We start from the raw sequence: 13,993 nt of genomic DNA on the forward strand, positions 1-13,993 counted from the left end.
GGAGAATTATTTTTACAAAAAGGGCAAAAAAGAGGGCGCATTTATTGGGATTAAAGGACAAGCAGGGCCGACAGCCCTTCTAAAATCGCTTGGAGAGAACAATAGATATATATATATATATGTATATATACGTATATATATAAAAAGAGAGAGAGAGAGATGCGTGTGTGTAATTTATTATAAATTATTACAAAGAAATTATTCGACCGATTTTTTCAAAAAATGTATTCTCATCTATGTTATATCTGCCTGTTCCTTATTTTATAATTGTTCCTTATTTCGATTACGTTGTAATGCGATATGCATGATATTCTCATTGCGATTTTCGTCATTATGTTTATGTGTAACAATAAGTTATAGTTTCTAAACGAAATCCTTTAATTATTCTGTAACCCAGCAGCAACCATCTCTGTAAAAACAAAAATATTTGCAGCCGAATAAAACTGCTGAAATGCCGATGGAGTTACCGATGGAAAACATCCTGGAGTTCATGAGGTTGAAGAGGGCGCAGAAGAGGAAGGCGTAAGTTCTGCTGAAGTTCATCAACATGAAGAAACCGACTGTGAGGTCGAGTAAAAAGCCACCCAGGTGAACCACAAGATACGTTATTTGGTCATCAGTCAGAAATAGTCTATAAACAAAAATCATGATTGTGAAAAGTGATACTTTTTATATTAGAGTAAACAAACTTCATGCTGCAGTGTGTAAAACTGGCTCATACAAGTTTGAGTTTTGCCTCAAAATGTTAGTCTGTCTTAGCTCCATCTATCAATAAAAGGAATGCATAAAATAAATTTCAGCTAACTTTTGGCACAATTATTTTAAATTCTAAGATTAAATTTTGTCCGCAGCGTTTAGCCCATTGTATAACTTCACGAGCCACTAAAATATTTTTTTTTTTTTTTTGCTCACCCGCCGCTTAGTTAGAATTAGAGTTCCTGATATCTAACTTTCTGAGTTAGGGCAATGGCTCCAAAATTGTCCGAAACATTGAATTTGTGAAAAAAGAAGAAGATGGAATGGTTACCACTTATTGGTGACGCCTTTCTCTATTATTATATTCTTTTCCAGTGTTGGGAACTTAGCAGTAATTTTTATTTATATATTTTTTCATTTTTTTCTTCTATTTTTTTAGTTTTCCGTGATGTTTAAAAATAAATAGCATTTCAGGTAAAAGAGTTAATTATTGATAAATTTCCAAAAAATATAGACAACAAAATAGTAGTGTTTTGAAGAAAAAGCTTTTTAATCATTTTTATTAACATATTTTTTTAATGCTTCAATAAAAATTTTATCTTAAGACGGTGCAACGCAGTAAAAATCTGAAAAAAAAGACGAATTTGTTAAAGAATTTTGCAACGATTGTTATAAACTTAATATTTTTTTAAAAACTTAATGTAAAATTCATTTTACAATTGCAAATACAAAAATTCAAGAAATTAGCACTTATATAATGCAATGCTTATAACTTATTTTTGAAATTATCCACAACTTGTTGTACTCATAATAATAAAAAAAAAAAATCATCCACATTTGATTCTGTTTTGAATTTTTATTAACTGCTTGAATGTATTTTCGTCGCAGGAAGGATTTTTAAAAAATGATTTTTTTTGCAACGAAATAAAAATTCGAATAATTTTCTTCCAAACACCACGTTTGGGAGAAAAAATAAATAAATGGCTTCAAATAAGTTACATTCTCGTTGATTACTCAAATCCAGTCAACCCAATTTTAAAAAAAATCCCTACTACGTGCAACGATAACCACATTTATTAAGAATATTGGTCCGAAATTTGAAGGATATCGGTTGAAAATAGTTCTGATACAGCAAGTAAGGGAAACATAGTTGCGAGTGAAATGCGTTTTGTGATCAATAATCCATATAAATATATAAAATTTTGCAACTAACTATAAAACTAGGTCCATAAGATACTCCATCATTTGCAACAGTCTAGCCCGTCGATTTACTCTCAGGTGACGACTCATATGTTTTTAGAGTAGCATTCGAAATTCCGCGGTTAGCTTCATTTTGGGGATGGCTGATGGGTCTACATTTATTTATAATTGTTTCAAAACTGTCCTTTGCAACCTTCATTAGAAATTGTGACAGAGAAATAAGCTGCAATTTTAAATAATTTATATTGAAAGTACCATTAATTCTTTTTTTTTAAATAAATTATTTCAGTAAAATAGTTAAAATGATGATATTTAATAAAATGTTTTGATAAGAGTGAGAAAATCCATTAATCAACAGAGCGTATTATGCTACCACTTTTATATTTCTTACAAAAATCAATTGAAATTTTTGGAAAAAATCTCAAAATTAACAATTAGCTATTGAAAAAGCATTTGTTTCATTTATTGTGTTGTTCTCCCTTGATATAAATAACCTTTTTATTTTATGAGATTTTTGTAAACTCAATTGAATTTTGATATGTTTGTGAGGTCAACTTGGTACATGAAGTTTTCTGTCAATGGAATTGACAGAAAAATAGTCAAAACTTAGATTATTTTCCGCCTAGCTAGAGCACTCAAAACAGTACTAAAGTCCCATACCAGATGTCAATGTAAGATTAAATAATTTCCATTCAGCACGATATTACCATACAAGCATATATGGCAGTACTTTTACTTTCGTTACTTGTACCGCCGGTAGAAGTAAAAAGTACGTACTTTTACTTGTACTTCGTTACTTTTTAAACTTAGTGCATTTACTTGTACTTTCGCTACTTTTTTATGGAAAAAGTACTAGTATTTGTAATGGAAATGTCGAATGAAATCGTTACTTTTTTCTAAAACTCGGTAAGCTTTCTAAAAAAAAAAAAAAAAAAAGTTAGAAAATATGCTTATGTTTTTTTAAGTTATAAAATTAATGTGCAATATATATGCATTCACAGCTAACTTCGAGTTTAAATACCTTGACCTTTTAAAATTGTCATTCCTGAAAGGGAAAAGATGGCTCTTTTGAACTGCGAAGGGTTTCGCGATGTGAAATCGCAGGACGATTTATTGTTTGTTGCAGGTCTGGTACTTTGCATCAAATTTAATTGGTTTGAATAAAAGGCTAGGGAGGAGACTACAAAAAAAAAATTGGAAAGAATTGTCCAAGCTGAGCACCCTGCTATAACTAATAACGTAACAGAAAAAAACCCAGGGATTTTAAATTATCCAAAGCTGAAAACATCATGCCAATCACCAGCGACAGAAGAATTTATGGCATACATGAGCTCAAATGTCGAAACGGAAAGCATATCAATTTTGAATCGATATCCAATCGTAAGAGAATTATATGTGAAATATAATACTGCAGTACCTTCTAGTGCTCCCGTGGAGCGCTTATTCAGCGTGGCTAAGCACGTTCTGAGAAATTCTCGCAGCAGACTCAGTGACACCACTTTCGAAATGCAATTATTTTGCAAAATGAATAAAAATATTAATTNTTTAAATTCAAAGAAACTTCAACACTTAGTACATTTTTTACTAAAATTATGTTTATGCCCGACCTTGTCAAACAACGCCCAGTCAAATCTCTAAGAACTTTAGAACTATTTGTGCTATTGAAAACTACTTGTGCTATTGAAAACTTTTGTTTAGTACTTGTTCTTTTTACTCGGTAGTTTTTAAAATAAGAACTTTTACTCGTTACTTTTTTTAAAAATACTTGTAGTTTTACTCGTTACTTTTTAAAAGTAACGCTGCCATATATGCATCCAAGTACCGTCTTCAAGAGAAATTCTCGTCAAGAGAAATTTTTAAGAGTTGGCTCATATAATAAATCTGTCGCCTCCCAATCAGGTGACCTAGGTTCGATCCCAGCGTTGACTGGTTATTCATCTTAAGTTTTACGAAATCAACTATGGAAAATTTGAATTTAAATGTCAATCTCTTAATTTCTTCCTCCATTTTTTAAAAATGCATTAAATCTTTATGAAATAAAAATATTAGAAATTCCCTAATAATAGAATCCTGAAAAAGATGAAGGAATTCCCCATTATATATAGATGTCTGCAGCACCTTCTTTTACGAAATCTAAAGTGCATAACTTTTTAAACTCATAATTTATAATTATTTTTAAAGCGCGCTTGAAAATTAAAACAAAATTTAATGTTTTTCGCTCCCTTATGTTTTCATTTTTAAAAGAGATTAAACGAAAAAACTTCTTAGAAGATAAATAAAAGTAAAATGCATTCCTCAGTTAATAGGTTTAAAAGATTTATTATTCAAGAGAATCAAATAAAACTGAAGGCGTGTGCTAAAATGAAGAATAAAAACCCTCATTAGTACCTTGTAAATCTTTAGCTTTTGGCGTTTATTACAAGTTTAGTACACTTCAAAATATATGAGTAAAATAAAAGTGTAAAAATGCAGTTTTTTTCGTCTTCTTTCCTTAATAATAAATAGTTCACTGAGTGCATAAATTTCTGTAGTTATTAAGTTGATTTTTTCTTCTCAAATAAATAATTAAATTATTTTTGAACCATCAAGAATCTGCGTGTCTGATTATCAAGAAAAGGGTGACATTATGAGTTAAAAAAAATGAACAAAATGCAGGGTTATAAAATCTGCATTAAAATTTTTTTAATTTTTTTTTATTTAAAAAATATATGTTCTGCAAATGAACGTTATTAACTTTTTATAAAATTGCGTTTTTTAAAATAATTTTTGTCATAACTTCCTTATAATTATAAAAGAAACTCATACAGTAAATCAAAAATTGTCCTCTCCCACAAAAAACTGTTCAAACCTGATACACTCTAACAAAGAGATGCGCGTAATGTTTGAGTGAGGGGCAGATATTTTGAAAAAAATGTTGGTTGCTATGTAGTTTATTACGCAGAATCTAATGATAACCCATTGAAGATAATAGGACTGACAGTTGAGAATTTATGAGGGTTTTATCTAGAAAATGTACCGTCTAATACTTGTGTCTCTTTCTTATATTCTTTGCCTAAAGTTGCTATCTAAACACGTAAGGCATTGTTTCGCATGTATATTTTTAAGTCGTCTCAAATTTGAAAAATTTTTCAAATCATAAATATAATTTTAGTTTTCAAATCTAGCCATTAAAAATGCAAATCGAAATACTTTTGAGCATGTTGGTAAAATATAGTCTTTAGACTGAAAAATTACATTTGGCATTTTAAAATCACATAAAGTTTCTATCGTTCTCATTCCATAAATAGATTTTGGAATGAAATTTTGATTGATTTTATTCAGAAACCAAAACATTTGACCAAGAATAGCTTTAACCGTTGTTGACAAGGAGGGCGTTACTTACCTTGGAGAAGCAGTTATGACAATCCATTACAGGAAATTGGGTCAGCCTGCTAATCAGAGATGGACATTCGTCATTCAGAATAATGAATAAAGAATAATGAATAAAGAATAATGAATAAAGAATAATGAATGATTATTCAAAATCTTCCTGAATAATGAATAAATATTCATTCATTAGTCAAAAATATTTTGAATAAAGAATAAACCATTCATTATTTTTTTCATTCTTTATTCGTCAGTCGAGAATAAGTGAATAATTTCACTGCTTAACAGAAATGGGAACGGAATACTATAATTGGCTACGATTAAAACACTTACAAATAAAAAGTACATAGTAATAAACTACTTGTAATCATATTTATAAGTTATAAGTAACGATTTCATATAAAAAATGATTATAATTAACTCTAATCACAACAAGACGAGTTAACTGGCATATGATTATAAATGACCGAAATCTTTTATTTTAAACAATCAATATGTATAATTAAAAGCAGTCATAATCCAACGATTACAAGTAATCCGGAATACGAGTAATTGTAAAAATAGATACTGCACGAATACCTAAATGTATTGTACATACTTGCACCCTTAAACTACGCTGCATGTTCATGTGCTTGTATACACGAACGAGCACTGCAAATAAATGTTTGCATGAATAAGCAAAAAAAGTTGAATATTTACATGGTTACTTACATTGTTGTTACATAGTATTTCCGTACTTAGTGTACATTGTATGTAAAAGTGTATGTACAATGTATAAATAACGCTTACATATATAAGTAGTACATACAATGTAGTACATATATGCACATGTACATACAATATACGCAAGCATGTAAGCAAATGTACATATGTATGTATAGCTGCAAATCTAGTGTCAGTATGCACACAATGTACGTATACACATAAAATATATGCGTGCGTATGCAAAAATATGTGCACGTATATGTACAAAGGTACATATACAATACATATGTTCACACAATATACTTACGTATGCACTATGTAATAGTAATTTATGTACGTTAGTTAGCTCATACAACGTACCTCCATCTATATGCACATACTTACATAGAAGAGTTGAGCGTCGATTACAGGCAATTGCAGCTATGTAATCAATTACTTGAAATCGCGATTACTATTTTCAATGCATGTATTCACGTATGCACAATATATGTGTGTGCAATTATACATACACTGGATATACATAGATTATACAAATGTACAAACATGCATTCGACATACATACATTGTTCACATGCACCTACATACTTTCGACATGCATTTATTGTAATTATTTGCATACATATATTGGACATAGTACATGTTTTGTACATATGTGCATACAGGTTTGTCCAATGTATGTATGTATGTTCAATATATGTGTAACTGAATATATTTACAATGTATACAATTTATGAAAATTATCTAAATTTTTAAACTTTAATTATAATGACCACTAATATTGACTCAGGCAATTTAAATTATTAAATCAATCGATATTTAAATTCATTTGTCAGTTTTAATTGTTCTATATCATTTTAAAAATATTTAAATAAAAAATCCTTTTCAAGTATTTTTATAAAATTTTACTTTTATAAAACATAATTCATAGTTCAGAGAATTGTTTATATGACAAAAAGGCATTTAATTTTTTAAGTTGAAATTATATTTAAGAATTTAAAATAAGATAATCGTTTGCTTTCAGAAACGATAAGAAATTGAGTTTTATAGATATTAGAACAAATTTTGAAATGAACGGCTATAAACTTCTTTTTAACACAACTAAGTATAAATACTTGGAAAACAATAATGTTACGCTGGAGTAAGTTGAAATAACATAAAAATAAACATTTATACTTGTCACAGTTTTATGGTTAAATTTCTTATATAAGAGATAAAAAAGTAAGCGATGTTTTGCATCTCAGTTCGTAGAACGGCATAGCCTTTATGGTTAAAGAGATTGACTTACATACACATAATGTATGTTCACACTTACATTGTAAACACATATATTTCTTGCACATGCACACATTTATTCATTATATGTACTTGCATACATGCATACATTCTATATACGAACGTATAATGCAAGTTCATACTAACATTTTTGTACATATATACGTACACTCATACATTACGTGTACATGTTTTGACGATGTACATAGATATGTGCGTACATACCTATGAACATACAATACACGTACAAACCATATATGTCTGTACATGAATTTTATATGCATAAATATGTAAATATATCGTATATATATATAGGAAGCTCTTACGTACGATGCACGCACATACCTACATTAATATTATGATTGTATTTGTAAGTATAAATACATGTATACGTACATAAATTGTTTCTACATACGTATATAGAAAGTAACATGCATGTATATTATATGTAAAATTATGTACATCTAATGTTCGTACAAATATCGTTTGTGCATACATACGTACACTGTATTTACATCTGTACATTCATAAATATATCTTATACTCATACGTACGTACATGTACAAGCATACGTACAAATATTGCATGAGTTTAAAATATATCTATGTATGAACAATTGTTCATATGTTACATATACATATATATGTCTACATACATACGAACTTACATGCTTTGCTCGTACATTACTGAATTGTTTTTATATATGTACGATCATTGTACGTACATAAAAATATGTTAATACATGCGTATACATACATTCAAACTGAATAAGCATATATGTAATCGTAATTACTTGCAATCGTATATTTTAATTAGATGTACTCGCAATGACTTGTAATCCCGATTACATGTAATCACAATGAAATCTTGTTCATGTATTTATGTGCGTATTTTCGTAAGTTATCATATGTTTAAAAGTTTTCATTTAATAAACCAAATAATAGTAAACTAAATAATTGGTTTTCATTTATAATTTATTCATTGTTTTAAAGGTATACGATTATCTACAATCCCTTTTACAATGTAATCAAGCCTATTTGATATTATAATTACATCTAATCGTGTCGTAATCATATATATCACAATTACAATTTAAGATTTCCTGTAATTGTTAGATTATGATAACTTGTAGTTATGATTTCTTGTAAACTTTATGATTACAAATAGTCACGATTACTTACAATGCCAGGGATTGATTATTTGTAATTCTGATTATCACTTTTTATTGTGATTATAAATAATCATAAACGCTTGTAATGAGAAATAACAATAATTTGTTACTGTAATCGACGCGCAACTTGCAATGAAAATGACATAATGCTTGAATTTTTAACTGGTTATTCAAGATTTTAATCAGAAAAATTAGTCATGACTAATGAATTTATTCATAAATTATTATTCAAAAATTTGCATTATGAATGATGAATAATAACTAAATTTTCATATGAATAATCATTCAGAATAAATTTATTCTGACTAAATTTAGTCATGAATAAAATTTCCCTGAATGATGCCTATCATTGCTGCTAATACGTAAGTTAATGTTCTAGCTCAGTAAGTTAATGTTCCCTAGCCTTTATGAGCCTTATACCTGGTAAATCCCCTGGTGGAGATGGTACCCACCCGGAATTTCTCATTCACTTGGGCCCCAGTGCTAAGGTTTTCTTCCTAAATTTCTTCAATTTTATATGGAATACGGGGAATGTACCCTGGGACTGGAGAACTTCGGTCATCATTCCAATCCATAAGAAAGATAAAGACCCAAAAGCTCTAAACAGCTACAGACCTATCTCACTGATTAGTGCTACGGAAAAGATTATGGAAAAAATTATTTTCAAGAGACTTAATTACCACCTGGAATCAAATGGTCTTTTAGCCGAGGAACTAGCAAGGTTTAGGACCTCTAGATCCACTAACCAACATATTGCTCTCCTGGGACAAGAATATAAAGGATGCCTTGGACAATAGGCAAATTTTGACAGCTATATTTATCGATCTAAAATCAGCCTACGATAACGTGTGGAGAGAAACCCTGCTGCTTAAATTCTCCAAACTGGGCGTCAGACCAAAAATGTATAAATGGTCGAGAGTTTTTTGTGCCAACGATCTTGTAGAGTCAGATATGGAAATGCAATCTCAGCTCAAAAAATCCTCAAAACAGGACTTCCTCAGAGTGCTGTTACCAGTTGCACTTTATTTAATATTTACATCAATGACTTGATTTCTATCTTAAGATCTGTCCCTGGTGTGAGATGTCTTTTGTATGCTGATGACCTGGTCATCTGGACTGTCTCCACTAAAAATCAAGCTAGGCAGTCTGTTGAATCCAAGCTTACTACTGCTTTGAGCGCACTGGAAAATTTGTGTGATGCAAACAATATGGAAGTCAATCTAAATAAAACATTTTATCAGATTTTCGCGCTTATGCACCAGCCTTAAAGTCCACAACTCTTTTACAAAGGGATATTAATCCCCGAATGTGATAAATCCACGTACTTGGGGGGTAAACTTTGATCATAAGCTTACGTGGAAACACCAAGTTGAAGTCATTAACAGCCGTGTCTCGAAAAGGCTTAATCTCCTGAAACGCTTTGCTGGAGTAAGGTGGGGTTGCTCCATCAAACTTTACTTCAAACTTACCATACCTTTATACGTCCACTAATAACCTATTGCTGTGAATCACTCATTTCAGCTGGGGATAAAGTCATTAACTCCCTAGAAATAATCCGAAACAGGCCCTCCGTGTAATCACCGGAGCTGTCAAGACTACCCCCATTGACGCCATGCTTTTGCTAACAGGGTGCCGGCCTTTGAGGTCAATAATCCAGGAGAGGGCCCTTCTCTTATGGGAGAAGATCATTTGAGTGCCTGGGTGTCTCTCACTTTGGAACGAAGTCAACTTTGACTTGACACGAAATTTAAAGATCCAGCACTGGTTTCTAGAAGGGGTTCTAGAGCTGAAGAATTCTCATAACTTGAACCACGAACCAGAATTTATTATACCACCGCAGAACCCAACTACAATAAGGCTCTTTAAGGTTAATCTTGACTTGTGTCAAAAGGTGTCAAAAAAGAATACTGATGCTACCATCTTGAGATCCCTGGCTTATGAAGCAATAAACAATTACTATGCTGAAGATCTTTGGCTTCATATATTTACAGACGGTTCTCTACTCTCCAACTGTGACAATGCAGGGGTAGGAATCTCCTCAAAATTATTTTCATTTCACACTTTTGTGGGACAAGGAACTGCATTTGATGATGAAATAACTGCCATTCGAGCTGCTCTGTCTCATATTCACTGTCACCTTGACCATTTTACAAAAGCAGTTATTTTTTGTGACTCTATGGCCGCACTTCCAGCCACCTCTTCGATCCCAAATTCCTCTGACGATCCCAAAACCCTTGAAGTCATGGATTGCCGACGACTCCTTCGAAGCCTTGAGTCACACAGGAAGAACTAGGGGGAGGGTATCCTTCAGTGGATACCCTCCCCCTGCGGAGTTGTGGGAAACGAGAGTGCAGATCATTTGGACAAGAAGGGAGCCTCAATTATTGAAATTCCTTCCCGCACTATACCATTTTGTTCCATCAAGAAAATGGTGACAAATTGCATAAACGACCATTCCCTCATAGATCTGTCCAAAAGAGTGTCCGATAAACCTTGGAGGGATTTAGTCCCAAAATCCTATATTGAGCCAAGGCGTAGAGCTGTGGCAAAATTCCGCCTGTGGACACGACCTTCTTCACCTCAGCAGAATTAACATTGCTCCTTCTCCCATCTACACACTTTGTAACCTTGGGGAGGAAATGGATTCTGCCCATATTATGCACTGTCCTATTTTGTACAAGTCTTCTCTAGCCGAGCGATATTGGGAAGCCCGAGACCTTTTGAATTAATGGACTCGAGTTACTGCATTATGTTTACCATCATTTATTGCATTTCACTTTTCTTATTGTGCTGTAACTACTGTCCAATAAATTTACCATTGGAAAAAAATGCTCTAGCTCAGCCCTAATAAAAACACATAGTGCACCAAAGAATTATTATTATTTTTTTTATGTTCTAAAAATGCTGAAATATTGCACTATCAATGATAAAACAGAAATTTTTATCTAACCCTAGAAAACTTCTCAATAAGTAGCAAGCAAAAAAAAAAAATTATATAATTTATATAAATATTATACAAAAATAAATGAAAATATCTCTCTTTATTTCTCTGTTATAAAATACCATTTTCAGAGCAATAAATGAAAGAATATAACGAAACATTCATATGAAGGAATATCGCAATGAAATTGAAGATTCGTTTTATTTTTATCTAATTGTAGTCCCAAATATTCTCGAGTTTTAAAATTATTTTCTCCGTCTCTCTCAAATTAGTTTTTAAAAATAATTTAGTTTCGTTAAAAATGAATGATTAAGACTACATTGGAAAAATGTAAATAATATTTGTTGGGATAGTTACCTAAAGCCATCAAATACCCAGTGGTAACCAAGCTTCTCCATTGAGTATCCGCCGATCCAATCCAAGTTTGTTTTTTTCAGTCCAGCAATAAAATAAACCAAAAATATCTGTAAAAATCGAATGTATTTATAATTCATTGAGTCATTCATCACTTAAAAAATCTGGCTCTTTATACAGAAATTATCCACATGTTTATGTTATAAGAGCCACCCAATTTTTAGTATATTTAGCATTAAAAAATTCAATTCTATGATTAAAACGTAAATGAAGATATTTATTTCTTTTTACATAATTTATTATATTCATATTTTAAATTGAAATATTATTTAGAATATAATAATCAGGGCTGGAAACATTCCGAAATTTTTACATGTTCTGCTGGGCATGTTAGCCTGCAAAAAACATGTCAGAATGAAACTTTTAAATGCCCGATCATATTGTCATATTAATGAAGACATATGAACGTACATATTAATTATATATTATACATCATTGCATTTTTATTAGTAAAAGAAAAAGGTATCAGGAAAAAAGGTTTGTCGACTTAAAAATAGTATTATTAGCAAACAAGTATTAACCACAAATAATGCGCTAATGGGCACCGATGGAGAAGACGATTTAGTACAACCCCTCATTACAAATTATAACAACCTTGAATGTCCATTAGAACGTCCTCACTGAAGTGACTGAAATTTAGATTTAAAAAAAGCACAAAGCCATTACTCCAGGCCCGTCCTCAACGGGGGGGGGGGGGAGAGGGGGGTCTCACCCCCTAGCGATATCATCCAGTCGGCAAATTCAGGCTGAGTCGGCATTTTTTTTTTTACAAGTCAAAGTCCCGACTTTGCCGAAATTCTTTCATTGTCTGATTTTTCATTGTCTGATTTTTCATTGGTGATGAGATTTAAACGGATTTCAATGTTATCTGAATTTCGTTTCGGGATCCCAGACCCGATTCGGCAAATCTTGTTGCGAAATGTGTTTTTAAATTTAGTTTTTTTTTCTCCTCCAAGAGTAACCATTTATGATAATTCAAAGCAAGATGATCGATAATTCAGGCCAAAATCCCGACTTTGCCGAAATTCTTTCATTAACGGATATTTCATCAGTGATGAGATTTAAACGGATTTCAATGTTATCTGAATTTCGTTTCGGAATCCCAGACCCGATTCGCTAAGTCTTGTAGCGAAATGTGTTTTTGAATTTAGTTTTTTTTTTTTCTCCTCCAAGAGTAACCATTTATGATAATTCAAAGCAAGATGACCGACATTATATGCCGAAATCTCGAAAACCATTTCTCTTGTATTATTATTTCAACGACACATTCTTAAATTTAAAAAAAATTTAGTGACCTTAATTTTTAGTTAGCTAATAATGTATCATAAAATTCAGATATTATTTATCTGAATTATATTAACTCTTTATTAGAGGTTTAAGTAATTTTTTTAAAGGAAGTGATGAACTTACATGTTTTTTTTTTAAAAGAATTATAATTTTATGTGAAATAATCGTGCCGGTGATGCAACCTAATTTTTTTTTTTTTTTTTTACTTCCAAAATATAGGGAAAAAATTACAAATAAGAATACCTATTACATAGGATACTTTATTATTCAAAATATCTTATTTGAATTAATAAATTCTGTTTAAATAACACAAATTATTAAATAATTTATATTTTCAATTAGTAAACGCTATTTTTCTATCATGAAGAATTTTACACTCAATCGAATCGACACTTCGATCGTTTCACACAATTTGAGAATGGTTGCCGAATTCAAAGTATTAAATGTTGTAATTTTAGATTCATTAATTATTTCAATAAAAACATGGTGAAAATAGAGAATTCCGAATATTCACGGAGAAGTGTCAATTCTGTTTGACCAAGCCGCTATGGGCACTATGAAAAGGCATAAAAAAAGGATGGTGCTGCGACTCCGATCTTGTGATGCAGCAGACAAAACCCCGGATATTTCTGTCAACTTGAAAAATCGAGGGTCTTTTAAAAGTGGTTAGTTAGAAATGCCCTAAGCTATATTTTCTGATGTTTTCTCTTACTCTTTCTGAGAATAAAGACAATATCTTTGTCCACGTGGTTAAGAAGGGGAAGGAAGGTGCTCAATGCGCATGTAGCTGTGGTAGCAATTACTTCACTGACCTGTCTTTAACTGTCTAGTACGGATACTTAGTTACTCAAAGCGTATTTTACCACGTTTATATAAACTTGCCTTCGTGTATGTCTGTCCGGGTGGAATTTTGTAATCGATTTTAAATTTCTATAAGTTTT

The 13,993-nt window shown here is 31.2% G+C and overlaps 1 protein-coding gene across 1 annotated transcript in view; it reads right to left on the bottom strand.

Annotated features, from left to right (window-relative positions):
- The window catches only part of LOC107438863 (gamma-glutamyl carboxylase), a 74,373-nt gene that overhangs the window by 24,417 nt on the left and 35,963 nt on the right, over positions 1–13,993 (bottom strand). The window contains exons 6-7 of the mRNA XM_021145580.3: positions 11,709–11,815; positions 468–631 (exon numbers count right to left, since the gene is read on the bottom strand). Coding sequence (XP_021001239.2) covers positions 468–631; positions 11,709–11,815 — 271 coding nt within the window. The remainder of the gene's footprint in view (positions 1–467; positions 632–11,708; positions 11,816–13,993) is intronic.

The sequence above is a fragment of the Parasteatoda tepidariorum genome, chromosome 3 (genome assembly GCF_043381705.1).
Source record: "Parasteatoda tepidariorum isolate YZ-2023 chromosome 3, CAS_Ptep_4.0, whole genome shotgun sequence".
Taxonomy (NCBI): domain Eukaryota; kingdom Metazoa; phylum Arthropoda; class Arachnida; order Araneae; family Theridiidae; genus Parasteatoda; species Parasteatoda tepidariorum.